The sequence below is a fragment of the Galeopterus variegatus genome, unplaced genomic scaffold, assembly GCF_000696425.1.
Source record: "Galeopterus variegatus unplaced genomic scaffold, G_variegatus-3.0.2 Scaffold696, whole genome shotgun sequence".
Taxonomy (NCBI): domain Eukaryota; kingdom Metazoa; phylum Chordata; class Mammalia; order Dermoptera; family Cynocephalidae; genus Galeopterus; species Galeopterus variegatus.
The window spans coordinates 57,708-77,905 of NW_007726807.1; the positions used below are offsets into that span (position 1 = coordinate 57,708).

General features: G+C 35.9%; 1 protein-coding gene across 1 annotated transcript in view; it reads right to left on the minus strand.

Moving 5' to 3' along the window:
* Nucleotides 1–1,652: 1,652 nt before the first annotated feature.
* Nucleotides 1,653–20,198, minus strand: part of NEBL (nebulette) — a 110,369-nt gene continuing 91,823 nt past the window's right edge. Inside the window, 2 exon segments of the mRNA XM_008571523.1 lie at nucleotides 1,653–7,023; nucleotides 8,556–8,662. Of these exon segments, the coding sequence (XP_008569745.1) occupies nucleotides 6,847–7,023; nucleotides 8,556–8,662 (284 nt within the window). The 3' untranslated portion in view covers nucleotides 1,653–6,846.

Genomic DNA, 20,198 nt, shown 5'->3' on the forward strand with positions numbered 1-20,198 from the left:
TCATGTGGGACAAAACATGATGATCCGCATATCACAAACATTAATTTGGGCCACATGGCCTTGGACAGCAACCTCTGGAAAAAGGTAAGAAGTGTGGCTATCTTGAGTCAAGGGTCAGCAATCTGATAACTAAATTTGGGATGCAGGAAAGTTCCCTATTATCTCAAGTGGAATAACAGGAGTTCAGATTTTTGCTCATTTCTCTGTTTTAGTTTACTATGCTCTTGTACGTTTGCTACTCAAAAAAAGAAAAGGAGGGGTGGAGGGATTGCAAAGATCAAAATGCTGTGGTATAAACACAAAATCAGCAACTGGGCCCTGGGTTCTACTATTGACTTTTAACACTTTAAGTTAATTTTCTTTCTATTTTTTTCATCAAAGCTTTGCTGTTCCCAAACACAAATATAATAGACAAAGGCCTGAGAATTTTACTTCGAACTACAGAGATTTGAAGTTCACATTTGGACTATATCCAGTTTTCTGCCATCACAAACATCTCATTCAATTCCTTTCTGTAGGAGAAGCAGATTACATAAAGAAAGGAACAAAACTTTCCTTTTATCTGCTCTTTAATTCATTATGTCTGAGTATTTCTATAGGAAGTTATTTGGGTAGGCTTCTGGTGGTCACCTATGTCTCAATTACTTATAAAACTAACTTCGCATATTTTTAAGTTAGGATAGTAAACTTATGAGCATAGTATATTCTAAACCTGAATTATTTTAGGTCAGAAAAAAATCTTCCTAAGTTATTCATTTCCTCTGTGGCCTGGGTTCCAAAGAGTAAATTTATAATCATGAAATAAATGATGATTCTCCCTTGGAAGGGAAAAAAAAATAGTAAATTCTTCAAATAAATAACTGTGCTGTTTTGTAATTTCAAAAATCATAAGTATGTTTGATTAATAATACCATAAAAATATTTATTTCATATTTTTGGAATATAAAAAGCAGAAGATTCAAGATTTGGAGGAAGTGTTTATTCTATGAACAGATGTCACCTGCAAAGTTCATCAGTTTACAATATTAAATGTGCCATCTGCAAAATTTATCAGTTTACAATTAGGAAGAATGATGCGACAAAGAGGAACTTTTACAAAATAACATAATAAGGCCAAGATCCAAATCTCAAGAGATTTACTTGAGAGCAAAAATAGGGACTGGTTCACTTTTTCAAGTATGGCTAAATAACGGGAAAAAGCAATTATGCTCTAAGATAAATGAGCCATTCTTATCTGAGAAATCAGAATATCTTCCCATTTCATGTACTCAATTTGTGCATTTTCTACTCTTTGCTCTAAGCTGTTTCTTTCATCCTGTGAATATAAGAAAAATTAGAATTTTACTATTGAGGACATGGAAGGAATTTAATCTTGAAAGAAGTTAACTACGATGATGCATTATTATAGTACTTTGATATACTGAGATTGAAAAAGCATAATATTGTTATCACTTAAAACTAAGTTTATCTTGGGGAGGAAAACACATTTTGAATGATTCACTAATGTAAATGCGCTGAAGCCAGCACACGCCTTTGATGCAATCTGATGTGAGTTGTCAGTGACAAACCTATTAATACCCAGGGTATTACCACGGTGTATAACCTGCTCCAAATGGCCCATGCTCCAAGAAACCACGGTGAGAGTCAAGAAGTAGAACCATTTTGTTATATCCTGCATTTATTTAAGCAAACCAAATGTGTAGAGATAGGAAATTAATGCATTATCATGTTTTACAAATACAGAAAAAAAGACACAGAATATTAAGACCCTGAAGAGAGTGCATCTGAGAACACGGTTCTATCATAAGAGACCACTGCAAGGACCACATTAAAGCCACGTCTGACACACCACTCATTCTTGTTCTGACATCGTTCCAGTAGTTTCAATAGATAAATCAGCAATTTGCTTTTAAACGAATACTAATACTAATGATTATGGTAGCTTTGAAGGGTTTGTGAGTGACTATACATACGTGATACTAGGCTTAATGTGTTATTTCAATGCTGTTGTACATTATGCAGGGGGAACAATGTCATTACACATTTACTGTGACATCCACTAAAATGTGAACTAGTTTGCATAGGTTAGTCCTTTGGACAGCAAGATGTTGCTCTAGTCTACCAAGGCTTAAAGATTCACAGTGTAGAGGAAAAAAAAAAAACATAAATTAAAGCATTTCTACTAAAATATATTTTAATAGCTGGTGTTAACAACTTGCATAACAAAAGCCAAATTATATTAATAACATCGTATCAATCTGTAAGCCCCTTTATTCGAAAAACATTGTTTCCTTTGAAACTGTTACACTCTCAAAGTTAGTACAGACTTGCAAATTAATCATCTACCACAATTCTACATTTTTTGAAGCAAACAGAAGCCAAACTGCACAATGGTTCAATTTGCATTTTTATCACAGGTCAAAGACCAATAGTTCCACATCATGCCTGTAACACACTTGGTGCTGCTTCCTAAATGCTCAGCAATTCATTGTATGGACACTGAAGAATGGGACTATGATGTGTTTTTCTCTTTTCCTTTGAAGTAAATCATTCTTAGCAACTAGATTACGAAGAAGTATATACTATGCAAACTGGATACCATATAGCAAAAACAAAAAGTATATGGAATTGACATGAATATACTGAAGTAATATGGAAGACTGGGGGGGGGGGGAATTGCCTGGGATCCTTCCAGGCTTCAGGATTCCAGTAGTCTAAGCATCATGGAATAATGACCACAGAAGCATCATACAATGTCTTGACTTTTTCAACCATCAGTAGCTGACAGTTGCCTGGAAAGGGTCCTAAAGGCATGGACCACTTCAGGAAGAGACTTGCATTTTAGCTTCCTTAAGTTAGTTTATGTAGCTTCTTACTTAACTAAAGCTTTCTCTCCTCCCTGTCACATTACCCAAAGCAACCACAATCTAGCCATTTTTGGATTATCAGAAGCAAATGGCTAAGGTATAATTAACTTGGGAAGTGAAGTTCATCTTGAGCAGTGAGTTCAGCCTCATAACGTAATTATTCTATCTTACAATAGGTATTTTAGATCCCACACCTAAAGTTGATGTTTATACATCTCAACTATATATAAATCCACAAGGAACCTATCAGAAGTAGATGGAAGTCAATATTTTCTAAAATTCTAGACCTTTAGAGGTAAAATATAATCAGCTACCACCTTTAATATCTGTCAGGAGCATCCCATTTCCTCACCACAAAAATACCAATTATGTATAATAAAATATTACTACAGAATAGGCAGAAGCTTGCTTGCTTGGTTTTCTTTCCAAAAACATAATGGATAAATAAGGGTAATCAAAAAGGCACCTATTTTTGTATATATCTGTATTATAATTTTGGTATAAACTATATCCACTTTACATAGGGATGTGTTATTAAAGATCACACACATTTTCTTTATCTTTTCATTAAAAACATTCTACTAGAGATGGATGAACCTGAAAACGAGGGGCACCGCTTGACCTTCCACTATCTCTTTCAGAAAAGTCTCCTTCCTAATTCCCAAAGTGCTGTAAAGCTCATCACAGAGAGGATAAAGCAAGCAAGACTGTGGTGAAACTGGCAAAACCTCATCCTGATCGATTTCAAGCAATGTACCTAGTGGCCACAGAAGGGCTGGTCCAATCTCACCCATATTCATCCAAGGTGCTTGTGGAAATTGTGCTTACAGATTCCAGTGTGGTCTATGGAGTTTGCGGAGGCCTGGCAGACACAGGGCCTCCATGGAGATCTGATCACCAGATAAATATTTCTAACAGGGCTACCCTGTGGATGTGTAAACAATGACAAGAGACATGAAGGATTCATTTTGACATAGAAAGCTTTCTAGAGAACAAGAATTAGTAAAAACATTTACCACAAAACTTAACAACAAAAGCAGTAATATTCTGTTGCTACGCTTTTCTCAAGAGAGAGATGACCCACACACAATTTTGTTTTCAGAACCTTTTAAAAGTGTATCAAACTGTGCCTTGTGCTTTTTTCAAGCTTGAGAACACAGATTTAGAAAAGCAGGTGCATGCTCTCTGGGCTTGGGCATTTACAGTCTACTTGAACTTGACTCTCAAGACTTGTTTTTAAACTTTCTTTAGCTGTCAGCATTACATATGAGATAACTGTTGCCAAACTGAAGGCGGGCGGGGAGGAGGCCTGTGAAAAACGGAAAAGTGGTTCGAGAATGTGGTTTTTAAAATGGATGCTGTAAAAACAGCACTTTGGTATTATACACATATGTTTTCTGTATTTCTGCTGAGATGCTTATTATCCTGACAAACTTTAGTAATAATGCCATCACTATCAAATTATAACCTTGAGAGCATGCAATGTCTTGTTCTGCCTTAGTCTTTATTGTAAAAATAATAGCCCTCTAGTTAAATTCTGGTCCGATCTTAATTCCTAAAGGCTTGAAGCAGAAACATCTTGCAATGCAACCGTTATGTGAAGCTTAACATTTTAGGAGACTCATTCCCCAAGTATGTATTGACTTTTACATTCATGAATCTGATTTTGAAATCAGTGGATGAGAAAAACATGAAACATCAAGCTGCTCCTTTATGGTAACTTTCCTGATTACAAACATTATTTCAAGTCAGTTTCCACGGTACTTCCTATAAATGTGCTATTTATCAAAAACTGTACCTGTCCTACATTTAGTCTGAAAATTTAATCAACTACTCTTTTTTTATAATCACAACAAATGGCCTACTTCGGTGAAATGTAAATACATACTTGATATATTAAAATTGAGCAGGCTTATTGCCCTTGGTTTGAATGCACAGGATTTTGCAAAAATATTCCAAGTTCAGTCTGTCTTTGTAGGTTTGTATACAAGACATCGAAACAGACATGGGGTTTAATCAACTTAATCACAACTGGCCATTTCCTTGGGAGAAAATCAGTCAAGCTAGTTATTTGGTAATCTATAAAACCCCCTCCAAAAAAAATCTCTAGTTATTTGCCTGAATTTTTATCTTTTCAATTTTACATTCGTGTCATATAGATACAGTTTTAGTGTAATAAAGTATATTTGCTTTTTTAGTCTAATAAAGTGAAACTACAGATTTTCAAAAGTATGTGCTAACTTTTCAAAGGTGTAAATAAATCAGCTTTGTCCTTGGGACTAGTAAACATTTCAATAAAAGATGCTTTACAGGATGTTCTGTTAATTGCCTTGAATATAGCATACAAGGTACATATCTCCAAAACCCATTCATTTTATTACATTTTTGTAACTTTGCTTTTTCAGTATCATCACAACTATAGAGTCAGACCCTACATGAATGCGACCCTATTGCAGGTCCCAATAAAGGGCACAATCAGAAAAACACAGAGTTGCCGATGGATGTCAATCTTGGTGACCTTGACTGCAGACTGCAGGTGAAATTTCAAGACCCACCAGCAAGGGCTGCACTCATAGCTGCGAATTTAGCTAAAACCTGTAAAGTGACTCATGTGAGAATCAAAACCTGACAACAGTTTCTTTCTTAGTGAAAAGGCTGTTGGGCCTACACTGAAAATCTCTGACAATGTTCTCATCTCATCCCTGAAGGTGATTTAGAAAATAAAAACCAGAAAGTGGAAAGGATGTCTTTTGGTTAGCCAGTTTCATGGTTAGATCTCCATTCTAGAATCTGAATACCATTTTCCAAAATAAAAAACCAGATCATCTCTATGTGGAATTGATATCTTTGCTTGCTGGGTTCCCTGCACCCCCCTCCCCCCCAGCAGACTCCATAGTCCACTTTTTCACTGGCTTCTGTTAAATTTTCTTCACTTTTAAATCAATGGTGTCATTAGGCTAATGAAAGCTGTTCAGTAAACACCTAAATCACTTACTGACTATAGTATACATTGTATTTCCTAAGGTGTAAATCCTTCAAAACTATAGTGCAATGATGCAGGGAAATCTCAAGCAACTTTTCAAAATATGTTTTTCTGATGAGCTGGCAGCTAGAGAAAAAGGGGGCTTTTAGATATCAGCCACACTTTTTGCTTTAATAACAGGAATGGGCAGTGCAGCTGCCTATGTTACAGAAGCTTGAACCTACATGACATGCAACAGGGTAAAAACTACTAGGGAAATAATATAGATGATGTTAACATTTGTCCTTTGCAGAGTAGCTGTGAAGTTACTTATTTGGTCCTGACATTCTGTGGACCTGAGCAGATACTTGGGTCCATAGAATGTAAACAGAGAGTAGGATATGACTTGGTACAAATGAGAAATAAATAGACCCCTGTTGGCCCAGGGAACAAGGAAATTTCTCTGTTCAGTAGACGTTTCTAAGTCCCTAAAGCCACCAGTCAATATAATTCTAACCAGACTGTCATTCTGCCATTGTTTACATTATATTAGGCAATTTTCACATGAATTGGAAGTTGCCTAATGACTCAAAAGCTAAACAATTTTTAAATTATTGGCTATGTTACTGAGTTAAGAGAATTGGCTTTTGGTGATTCCAAAGTGACAGCTAAGAAGTTTCACATACTCGTTACGTTTAAGGGACAATCAACATCTCTATTAAAGTCTACAAAAATACATTTCCCAGAAGGGTTCAATAGCCAATCAAAGGAATCCACAAACACAATTAGCAGCACCAGGTCTCCAGAAGTAATGATTTTGTTCATAGGAATTGCTGAAAATGCTGCCGTTTTCAGCTTAGAAGCTATCCCTTCTCCTGGTACCTGTGTGTCTAATTGTCAAAGGAAGGATACATTATTGTAAAATAACTGCCAAGTGGTCTTAAAAGTATCTTCTACCTTTTAAAAAGATTAGGTTTAGAATACATAGAATAAAGCTCAAAGGGCAAGGAGAAATCATTAATTAACAAACTCAATGTAATTTGCTGGGAGCATCCCCGTCCTCCCGGTTCTCTGCACAGTGCCATACATCCAGCCGTCGTCGATGGGCTGCACGTTGACAATGTAGTCGCCGTCCCTGAAGGAGACCTCATCTTCATCCTGGGCGCTGTAATCGTACATGGCTCTGTAGGTCCTCTGAGAAAGGAAGATGGGATTATATGATGAATTCCAAAATAGTACGTCCATGAACTCCAGTCACAACAAACCAACCCACACATAAAATATCTAATAGAAATGTTTCCAAGCACATTATTTCTGGAAATGGATGAACCAGAGCCTAGGGTCTAGCTGTGTTGATCTCAAGTGTACTAGTCTAGCAAAAAGTATAGTATTTGGGGGGGCAGATGGGGATAAAGAAAACCATTAAATAGACTAGCTGGCCAGTCAAAAAGTAGGCTTTGAAACAGTAAAGCCAACTGCCCCCAGCTTCAGATAATTTCAGAAACTTTAGATTCTCCATATTCCACATTCTTCAGAGAACAAAACCCACCACAGAGGCAGAGAGGTCCAAGTCCCACCTGGAAGAGGCAATAAACTTTTTAAATAGGTGCTAAGAATTTCTGTTTCCCCTTAAAAATATGTGAAACAAGTAAAAAAAAAAATCATACTCATTTTATAGATTTTTATATCGCACTGATAGAAATTCAGCATACAAATATTTTGAATATTGATGTATATATAATTACATCCTTGTTCTAATGAGGAAATTTTAAATTGAATTTTCCTATATTTGTTTTCTTTTAAGGCTAACAGTTTAGCTAATGTTAACATCAGACAACCTCAACATCAAGTGCATTCATAGACTGAGGAAACTGACTGGGACACAAAGAACTTTAGAGCAATTAAAGTTACCCTACAGCTTAGAAGAGTCACTTGTTTCTAAGTGTTCAGGCAAAGGCCGAAGAACTTTGTCAAGGGCTTGGAGAAGCAATTCCCACATAAGATACCAAGTGTGCCTAGGCAATCCCCAACACTGCTTCCAAACTTTACATTTAATGAATGAATAAGTACATCAAGATTTCCAATAGGGGATGTTGTAGACATATTTTGGCCATGTCATTTAGACTTTCATGGTCATTTTGACTAACATCAAAATTGTTTAATATAGGTTTAGTATCCCTAGTCTGAAAATGTGAAATCCTGAATGCTCCAAAATCCAAAACTTTTTAAGCGTCAACATGACGCTCAAAGGAAATGTTCATTGGGACATTTCGGATTTTGGGTTTTCAGATTAGGGATGTTCAACTGGTAAGTATAATGCAGATATTACAAAATCTGAAAAAATTTGAAATCCAAAACCCTTCTAATCTCAAGCATTTTGGATAAAGGATATTCAATTTGTATGGCCATCAAATACCTGTGCTTTTTAGGCCTAAAAGAAGACCATCATTGGCTAATACCAATCATGAAGTAACAGGATATCGTACTGGCAGATTCATTGTATGTTTTATCGATCTATACAATGCTTAAGAATGCCGTCCTTTCTCAACAGTTTACCTCTGTAAGTTCTTTGCTTCCTTCAAAAGAGTCGCAAAAAATAGCAATGCATCATCATTTATCTTTATATGAAAATGCTCAATATTCAATTCCACTCTGCTCGTGCATTTGCATTTTGGAGGTGAAATGAGAAGACCAAATAAGAAGCAGCATTTCAACCTGACACTTACTAGATTTGGTGAGTGCTGCATGGACCTCATGGATGACACGCTGGTCTGGTGCATGTACCCATAGCCTTGGGAATGGCTTTGCTGGTAGGCTCCAGGAAGAACAGGTGCTGCACAATACACACACACACACACAGATTCCTTAAAGTTAGCCTCAAAATATCCCTCCCAAGTCCAAAGTGACTTTATGCTCCACTAGAAGCTTTTGAAACAAAATGCCATTTTCAGAGTCATGTGAAATGTGGATAGCAGTGTCATGAATGATCTCTAGATTAGTATCAATCTCAGTAATATATAGAAAATCACTTTAGCATGCAGTTAAAATAGACTTTAAATGTTTTTATTAGTCTATTGCAGATGCTATATGTTAAAACAACATAAACACACAACAAAAGTTTCCCATAATCTTTTAATCACAATCATGTTTTTATTTGGCGGTGTGATCCTTTTTTTTTTTTCTCCTTTTTGTCTTTTTTCGTGTCCGGCAACGGATCGCAACCCTCAGTGTCGCGCCCGTACCGGACCGGGACCGGCAACGGGATCGCAACCCTCGGTGTTGCGCCCACACCTCGCTCAGCCAGTGAGCGGGAACCAGTCTGTATGTGGGATCCGAACGCTTGGCAGGAGTGCCACTGCACTCCCAAGCGGCGCACTGTAGCAGTGCGCCACCAGGCCGGCCCGGTGGTGTGATCCTTTTAGGCATTTTCCCAAATAAAAATAAGAATTTGAAAGGAATTTAATTGGATTGCCAAACCAATGAGAGTATAAAGGTTTTCACAGGGTAGGTACTTCTTTTTTTTTTTTTTTTTTTTTTTGGCTGATTTTTTTTTAAGAAAGTGTAATTTTATTAATTTTTTTTTTACATGGTACTTCTCAATATTTTGAGACATACAATTGAATGTTACCTTTACAAAGATGGTAAATACAATATATGTTTAGCAACATATGTTTGTTCGGCAGTTAATAAAACGTCTATACTCTTTAAAGAAATCTTTATATAGCATATATAAATTCTCCATTTTATTTTGGCTGTAACTCAAAACTAAATAAGTCAGCTGAACATGTTACAAAAGCCTTGTAAACCAAATCATTTAAAGAATTTCATAAACATTATCCTTCTACATTAAAAAAAAATCGTATCAAAAGTGTTCACTCAGTCTGTGCTATCCTCACCACTAATTATAACATTCCAAAGGCATAGTTCCTGTTTTGAAGAACTCTGAATTCTAGAGAAGCCAACACAGAAGCTAGATTAAAACCCCACAAAATAGCAGACATATGCTTGTGTGTATTTCTCATGAGCATGTTTATGTATTTGTAACCCAGAAACATGGGCTATAAATGAGAATATTTTAGTAGTGTGCCCTTTGTTACATTCTGAATAATTACAATACATTAGTAAAACTTGCATGATATATGTGCTATAAAATAAAATAATTTGCCAATTTTGCTTATTCAGGTTGCGTACATAAAGAAATTGCAATGGGTTGACTTCAGCAGTACAGTTTTTATAATAAAAAAATAAGCAGATGTAATTATGGGTTGTTATGAATATTAATATTTTATAAATGGCAAATTTACTCTAATGATATGTGAGATCATCAAAACTTGAAAGAAGTTTCATCATCAGAAAATTACAAATCATTAATGTGTTCTCCAGATGATAACGATATTAGATTGAAAGGGGATTTTTTAAAAATAGTTCTTGAGTGAATTTATCTTACAATGTTGTTACAAATTGTGTTTCATGTCCAGATGTGGCATCAAAGAGAAATTGCCAAGATCTTCAGCTCGAATTGTAGTAAATATACTACAATTAAATTAAGTAAAGTTATTAAAACATCATTAGACATCAAATATTTCAGAAAACAGCACTTTTTAACATTAACAACTCAATTTAAATATTTAATGTCAAGGGTATTGTCAAAATTTACTCATGAAGAAAAAATAATGAAATTCCCATAAATATGCAGGCCCACTTAATTAATGAGTAAAAGAGTGTTAGAAGCTGGAAGCACTGACCATGTGCTTACTCACTCCCCAAGATCTCAGCAAATATTTATTAGTTCGTGGGTGCACAGGGCTTACTGCATTTTCTGTCACATAGAAAGCCTCCATAAATGTTGACAATAATGATCACTGTCCACTTTGTTCAAGGCATGCCAGGCATAAGAAGAGTGACAAAATCAACTGCCTTCCTAGAGCTGTGGTGGGCTGGGCACCTGGCCCTGTACCCAATTAAGGAAATGGCTCTGAATACTTAGGGCATTTCCAATTAAATGTGTAAATCAATGACTCAGACTGCATACCCATTGACCTAAACTGGTATTTAACCACTTAAACAAGTCATTTTTTCATTACTTATTACTTGGATCTATTTGTAAGTTTTGAAGATTAAATATAAACATCGGTATAAATCTACTTAAAAGTTAAATTCTAATCCATTGCTAGACTATTTTAACTATGAACTTTAAATTTTGATGTACAGAGTTAAGTATGACCATCTTAAAATATTTTGGGGAAAAAACCTTCAGGAAAGGACAGTAAAAATATGGAAAAATATGTTATTTCAGACTTTTATGTAACACATTTTCACATAGTTTGCATCACAATCCCAATTTAGTGTCAGTAAATAGTCACAATTCAAGAATGTTGCCTAATTTTCTCTAATTTTGGCTTTCAAAAAAAAGGTATATTTATGCCTACTCAATGGCTCATAACTGACCTTCAAAGGGAATGTGTAGCTACTGTCGAGTACAGCAAGAAAATAAAGTAATGTATTAGTCCTAAATATGTGTGGATTGGAGAGAGCAGGGGAGAGTTTTAAATGGGAAACCTTGAAATAATCCATCTCACCTTTACAGTTTCTCCTCATGTCTTTATTGACTATTCTCATTTCCTCTCTGGCCGCATTACTTAAAAAGTTCTTTTGGGGTTATGAAACATCGTTATTTACTTTATGCCTGGAGCAATAAAAGAGTTTTTAGGAAGCTCCTATTAGGGCCATGAAAAACTTAACTGAGAGCCTAGAGGAATCAACTTAAAAGCAAATGCCAATTTAATAAGAGGCATGAACATTGCTTTTCTGTTATGCTACACAAATGCTTTTTTGAAAACATAGGGAAAACAAGCAAGAGAAAATTTAAAGCAATGGCTGTGGAAATTAGGTTTATTAAGAATTTGTTTGAAACGTAGCTAGCTATTCCATGTATGAAATTTCTTCCATGAAAATATGGAATTCAGAGGATTTTGCAAAAAGCAAGATGTTAGGTTAATTTTACAACCAAACAAGGACTTCTTATTGCTTTACTAAACTCGTAGTCAGATTCTATTAGCATTGGTACAGATGGATGATGATAAAGGTATAATGGTTTTCCAACCCAAGAGTCTTAAGTTTGAGTGTTTGTCAGATTCTATTAGCATTGGTACAGATGGATGATGATAAAGGTATAATGGTTTTCCAACCCGAGAGTCTTAAGTTTGAGTGAATGGTTTTCCAACCCGAGAGTCTTAAGTTTGAGTGTTTTTTTTTTTTTATTTCAGTAACATTAAAGCCACAAAACAACAGCTTTCATTACCCTAAGGCAACAACAAAACACAGAAGTGTGACTCAACTTTCATTTCACATTGGTAAGATTTAACCAAAGGTCTAGAAGCCGACTAAAGCTCTAAGTGTTTCAGGCTCTATTTGAAATAAATGCTTATATTTATTTATAAAACCAAATGTCTCTTGTACTGCCCAATAACATTCTTCCATAAACAGACAATACTAATATTTTCTATTTAATGTTTATTCTTAAAACAAAAGGAGATAAAACCAAGATAAAGAAGTGGGTAGATATGAAGATCATAAAACAGAAGTTGAAAATGGAGGAAGACGATATTTTTAAGAGGTTTAACAATCTGAACTGCAAAAGGAGGAAATACATGTAAATATACAAAGATTAGAGTAAATGAATCGCAGAACTGCACTCACAATAGAGGGAGGAAAGTATCCAAAAAGAAACCCACTTTGGGGGATGTCCCCAGAGTAGGTGAAAGAGAAATGAGTATTATTTGTGTCCTCCGTGTACATGGTGCTTTGTTTGTTGTCATTTAATTATCACGGCTGTCTAAAATAGGTTCTGTTCCACTTTACAGAATTAAAAAAAACAACAGTCTGAGAAACTAAGCAGGAAGGCACCAGAACAATTATCTCTGTGGAGTAAAGGCCACAGTAAAGGTCTCAAGCCACTAAAGACAAAGTGGAGGCCTTGAAAACTGCACAGTAACTACAGAGCTTCAGTAGATGGCCAAATTCTGAATGCCAAAAAAAAAAGAAGGAAGGACTTTATTGACTAACTATAAATACAACGTGAACAGAGAAAATAATTTTGGAGTTTTTCTTATAGGCTTTCTTTTTTAACAGTCCAGAATAAGGTAAAAAATCACGCTTCAGACCTTTCCACTAAAGAGTAAAGGATACAATAAAATTTTTGTCATATTTTCTAACATTTGATGCTGTTTTTATCAGCTAGTGCATGTCAAAGACCTTAATGAGGTTTTGTTTTTGGTTTTTAGACAAAGAATCTCTATTTAGGTAAACAGAGCGAAATTTCTAAAACAGAAAGTATGAAAATGCTGCTCATTTTGAAGTAAATATTAAATAGTGAGTTAGATCCTAACCAGATGCCAGGGAGTCCACGAGCAAGGTGGCTGAGCTCATCTTTTGCTCAAATAGCTCTTAACACGTGTCATTAAAGTTTCATGTCGCAGCCTCAAGTCCTCGTGGCATCGATTCTCCCCACAAACTGTTAAGTGGGAACTAAATCCACAAAACTGATGCCTAATCCAGCAACAAGATGCTATTTTTTAATCTGAGAGAATTCTTAGCACTGTAGAAAATTCATTTCCTTTCCTACAGAAAACAGAAACAAGCTGATTGCCTCTAGGTATTGGTTTGTTGGTTCTGGATAAACTGTGAACAGACAACTGCCTAAGAAACAGGCTTGCTGCAGAACAAAAATAAAAAAGACTTTAACATAAAAATGAAATGACGACGTACGACTGAGTTAAAGCTACCAAGTGTTAAAGTCATGCCTCATCATCATGGCGATACAAAACAATTGCTCAAACTTTGGAAAACATATGTAAAAGTAAAAGCAATCATTACTATTTTATGTATTAAACCTTCAGTTCCAGCAGGGGGCAATGAATTGTGGAAAGGAGAGGAGGTTAAGGACAGAGGACAGAGGAAGGATTAGTTACTTGCCGGGGTTTCCATCCCGGCTGCCTGTTAAATTCACCTGGGATCTCTTAAAACCATACTATGTCTCCAGGTCCCTAAAACCAATTAAATCAGCATCTCAGGAGGCAGTAGGGGAAACTGGATATTGGTGTTAATTTTTCAAATCTCCCAGGTGATTCACATGGACAACAGTGAAGAACTACTGAGCTACTGTCAGCTCCCCTTCCCCCATCTGTCAGAAATTTAGGGGCATACAAGGCCCTATGTTAAACATGCTAGTCCCAAACTCCCTCTCTCCCCCAATGCCTTGTTTGCTATATCTGTGGAGGCAGATGTTTAACCTAGGAACTCAAGAAACAACAAAGAATTTTAAGAAGAAATCTGAGTCAAGAGGAATCTCATTGTAGAAAAATTCAGAGGTTAACATGCAACACCGAACATGCAACACTCCCAGTAGGGCAAGCACCATGAGGTTCCAAGGAGAGGTAAGCCCACTTCCTGGGGGCCCACCAGAGCAGGACTCAGTCACCATCTGAGAGGAAAGGGGGACTGTTAAGCCAAAACATGTCTTTGCAAAATCAAAAGTTCTCTCTCAAGCCAATGCTCGGTTTCTAACAATTAATGTTCTCTTCCTAGACTTCTACATTATCCTTGTTTTAATTTTCTAGTCTTAGCTACGTTTTATTGCTATTACTATAAGTAATATGTTATACCTACAGTAATACAGAATATTACTATATTATAGTAATAAAATTATTACTACTATTACTTTAAAATTACAAATCTCTTTTTCTGGTGATAAAATATACGTATCATAAAATGCATCATTTTCACAATTTTTAAGTATACAGTTCTCTGGCATTAGTTCACTCACATTGTTGTGAAACCTGTAAATCTCTTTTAAGAAAATGCAATATACATAAAAATATTTAAGCACCTACCTATGTACATCTATGAAAGTTAATGGAGGAAAAATGTAACAGAAGATTCTGCTTCCCTAAGAATACAAAATATGCATACAATAAAAGCTTAACAATATAAATTAAATGCTTACAACTAGGGAAATCAACTCAGTTTGCTTTGAACCCAAGAACATGCTTAGTCTTGGGCAATTTGGGACATGTGGTTCCCCTACTTACAATGTGGCAGGCCCTGTGCTTAGCAGGTCACATGTATTAGCTGGTGTAATGGCCACTATGATCCCCTTTCTACAAATAAAGAATCTGAAGGTTAACAAAGTAAGTAATCTGGTCAAATATCAGAACTAGGTGGGAACCAGGATCTAATGCCAACAATCAGACTCCAGAATCCAAACTCTTGACTATACTAAACCAAAATGATCATGGAAGAAATGACAAGACAGTATAAGAGTAATTTCCAAATAACCCTGGTGAATTCAGAAAAGTGCAAGAGCACTGTGGTCTGGAGAGCAGAGAAGCTTTTAGGAGTAATGAAGACTTGATCTGAAGTTTGATGAAAAGGCAGCCTCCCCCTGCTGATGGGGCAGATAACGAAAAGCAAAGAAAAATAAGTTTAAACGCCTGGGGAGATGGCAAGTCAGGCTTGTTATGCACACAGAGATTCCTCTGTTTGTCATTGATTTGTGGGTGGGGTAAAACTTTGGGGAATAAATCCAACAAGAAGTTTATGTGTACGTGATTGATGAGGTGAGCTAGAACATCTCCAGAAGAGAAAGTATGGCAACAATTCATTCACTTTTGGAAAAGCAAACTCAAATCACATAAAGTAGCATCACTTCTGAAGCAATGGCTCTTAGATTTCTTTTGAGTCATTTTCACATCTGACAAGTCTCTGGGGGGGAAGGGGGAAGGGACAGAGGGAGGGAGGGAGAGAGAGAGAGAGAAAGGAGGGGGGGAGGGAGAGAGAGAGAGAGCGTGCTTAATTTTTTATTCTTCTTCCCATCGCCAATACCACTGTATTTTATCCAGGGCAATTATCATCCAGTCATTGTATCCTGTATGAATAATTTTGAGATTGTGTTCAATATCACGCCTCCTAATGTGACTTCAACTGCTTTCCCACTGAGCAGTGATGACCCCCGTATGGCTCCTAACAATCTTCAAAATAATTCTGTACAACGTTACCTGAAAAATGCCCCCCCGCCAAGTCAGTATTTGAATGGCAATAATCATTACTGCCATGATATATTCAGGGCTGAGCTGAAATACAATTATATCCAGGAGATTATTTAACCATTTTCTTCCCTACATTTAAATAATGAGATCTATAACATTGCTTAAAAATTATATAAGTTGAATTTCTGAAAGATTCTTTACCACCTGTTAACCGCAAAGGGAAACATGCACTTTGCACGCTTTCAACTACTCATGCACACGTTACATTTCAGCGTTTTGTTTACATAGTTGGCTTAGTTGTCCTAAGTAAGAACCTCAAAAATATTATTTGGGGGCTCTGCAGTTCCTAAATATTGAAAAACCACAAAATTAGCTATGCTTTAAATGATTCACCAGTTAAACTAGATTAGTCTCACAAGCCCAGAAAAGCAGTACATTTTGATTCCAAAGCTAACTGGTTTTTCTCTAGAAAAAAATGTCTGTGAATATTCTGTCAGAACTCAGGTAAGACATAATATGGTTTAAATAGAACGAGATAGCTTCAGATTAAAGAATTTCAGCTATTTTGTTCAGAATAATCTAGCCCATTTGCTCCTACATTTAGATTTGAATTTTAACTTGCATTTTTTTTTCAGATATGTTTCTCACTTTAACTATCTAAGCTAGTATAAACTCCCTGTCTTGTAACTATAATTCAAATCACAAATATAAGCAGGATTGTCACTAAGGGAAAAGGAAATAATTTCTGCCCAAAATTATAGAGTCTTTAATAATATTACCATGACACAAAATCCATATTATACATCTCTGGGTGCATATTGCTCACATGTGCTATCCCCCAAAACAAAACAAAAAGGAAACTAAAGAAAGGTCTAGTGGATATGTATGTAGTTTCCTAACAATAACTACGTAACTTTGGGTAGTTCTTTGATAAGATGAATGCAATAAGGAACGTAATAATGGCAGATAGACAGAGATGCTGTTTCCATTTATGTAAGCTATATTACTAAGACTGGCTTGTGGACCAATTACACCATGACTGTCATCAGCTCACAGCAAATCCTACTTTTCCTAAGTGAATACTACTGCTAATGTTGTATAAATCAATCTCTCATATGAAGATTCATTACACAAGTACAATGAAAGAAATTCTCATTATGTCATGGCAGAGGATATTCTGTAAATACTTATTGGACACATACACACATATATTATATACAAAATATGTGATATATTTTTAAAGACTTAAAACTGGACTATGCATTTGGTATTTTCTTGAACTAGTCAATTCAAATACCAACTGTTAGGTAATATCGTCAATCCACAAGAAATTCACAAATGTAGTTTTACATTAGATATCTTTGGTGATAAGCCACATTAAATATCACATATAGACTCATCTCCCTATTGATTACATTGCAGAGTGAGCACATGCATATTTTTCAACCAATAAACACACATAAAAATGACTCAATGTGTTCCTAACATGATTTGGAAATAGACAAATGTGGGAAAATGAATGTAAATGATTATCTGGGTCTCCTAGAGCCCAAGTTCTCTATGTTCAAGGTGAATGGCTGGGGCAGGTATGAAGAGTCACTGTCATGTAGGAGGTCAGCAATACGTCATTCTGATCAAATGCACATAATTATAAGGATGGTTAGACAGGAGCTAGGTCAGAGCTTGACAGACTAGTAAACATGTTTAGTGCACATGGGTCAAGTAGATGATACAAGATCAAGATCAAGGGTCAGATGTCTGAAAAATGTAGCATGGGCAGATCAGGAATATCTCAGGGGAAGATCACGCAATTAGGGGTAGGGAATCTAGCCACAAGAGAAGAAGCACATGACAAAGAGCCTGGGCAGCAAGAGACAATGCCCAAGCAAAATGCAGAAACTCAATATAATATTCCCAGGTGCATCATTTCCAGCCTGTGGACATTTTAAAGAGTTCCTGTAAAGGCAGGATCCAATCCCCATGACCTACTAGCCTAGGGCTTGGAGCGAGAGAATGTGGGGCACCTGGTTGAAACGGGAAGTGGGAGAAATAGGGAAGAGCAGAGAAATTTGTTAGTGCAGAGATAATATTATGACTTTACTGTTTTACATATAAGACATATATGTAAATGTCTATTTAGTCTATTTTCCAACTTGGGCATCAATTCTGATCAATAAAAACCAAAAACTAACATTTTCATCCTTATTGCTAATGTTCCATTATATGAAAAATAAGAATATCTTTTCTTTTACATCATATTACTTTACAATTTATAAAGCTCTTCCACAAAGTTTCTCACTGGACACATATGCTATAGTCACATTTTTATCCTCTTGACTATCCAAACTTCTCTTTTTCCCAACCAACTCAGCCTCACAGGAAACATATTTTCAATGTTGTTTGCTACTTTAGATGTCAGATGTTTCTCCTTCACGCATACAGGAACCCTTTGATTGAATCATGGCAAATCAATGAAAGACACATGTGCCTCCTGAAACAAGTGCTATTCTTTAGTATTTGATCCTTTCCCCAACTTCACTTTCAGAAAAAGAAACATGACATTTCTTTCATTCTGTTTCCATTGACAGTAGGAATATGAGTTTCTCTAAGGACTTCAAATTCAACCAGAAGCCTGAAACTTTTTCTAGAGAGTCTAACAGAACTAATAAAAACTTTCTAATAATTTATAATGTTTGTTTTTTTATACAGTCTAGATGTACTGGATAGATGTTAAATATAATCATGTGATAATCTACTAACTGGATTTTACATTATAAAAGAATAACTCATCTTTCTATTGATTAGTTTCACCATAGAAATTAAGTATTTCCATCATCAGCTCTCCAAGTCTCCCTGAACTTAAATAAAGGTACTAAAACATCCATTTTTTTGATAGATGTTAGCAAACTTCTCAAACCCAGTTTGGAAATAACACTCAAATACCTTTGGGAAATAACACAACTGAAATTCTCTTGTTGAACGCATTTTCTTTGTAGAAGTCAGACTACGAAGGAGTTGGACGGGGGGGGGCAGTTGAGGGTCACCAATCAGTAATCAGAAAACTAAAGTAGTGGCTAATATACAAATACTAACAAGTGTATTATAAATGAGAATAAATAGTACTAAATCATGAGTGTATTTTCTTTTTCTTTCTTTTTTTTTTTTTTTGTCCTTTTTGAGACTGGCCACACCAGGCTCAGCCAGTGAGCGCACCGGCCATCCCTATATAGGATCCGAACCCACGGCAGGAGCGCTGCTGCGCTCCCAGCACCGCACTCTCCCAAGTGCACCACGGGCTCGGCCCCTTTTTCTTTCTTTTAAATAATTTTTATTGTGTATATTTGAAGTTTACAACATGAGGTTATGAGATACATATACCGTAGTGAAGCAGATTAACCTGTCTACCATCCCACATAGTCACTTTTGTGTGGGGGACAAGAGCAGCTAAAATCTACTTATTTAACAAAAGTCCCTAATACAATGCAATTTTATTAACCATAGTCCTCATGTTGTTCATTAGATCTCATTGTTTATCCTACATATCTGTTAATTTGTATCCTTGGACCTATATCTCTGTATTTCCTTTCCTTCCCCAATGGTAACCGCTGTTTTATTCTCTGTGTATATCTGACTTTTTTTTTTTAGATCCTACTTATACGCAAGATCATGAAATATTTTTCTTTCTGTGTCCGGTTTATTTCACTTAGGATAATGTCCTCCAGGTCTATCCACATCGGGGCAAATGGCAGGATCTCCTTCTTTGTTAAGGCTAAATAATATTCCATTACATGTATATATACCATATTTTCTTTCTCCATTTATTTGTCTCTGGACACATAGGTTGTTTCCATATCTTGGCTATTGTGAATAATGCTGCAAAGAACATGGGAGTGAAGATGTCTTTACAAGGTGATGATTTCATCTCCTTTCAGAATACACCCAGAAGGAGGACTGCTGGTCACATGGTAGTTCTACTTTTAATTTCTTTAGGAAACTCCCAACTGTTTTCCATAATAACTGTACCAATTTACATTCCCACGGACAGCGCATCAGGGTTCCCTTTTCCAGGAGTATATTTTCTAGTAGGTTGTTCTGGTTCTCTAATTTTAAAGCTATGCTTGTGGTTGAAAACCAATAACCCTGAATGAGGGGCAGGATGCCATCTGTAAATTAAAGCATAAATCCTCAATGGCAAAAGAAAATCAACAAAAAAATTAATGCAAATATTGAGCAAAGGATTGTGACTTCATGGACATTATTCATATTAAAAGAGATTTTGAAACACTGCTGGTTGGATGCATAGTTGTTCCTTTCAAAACATTT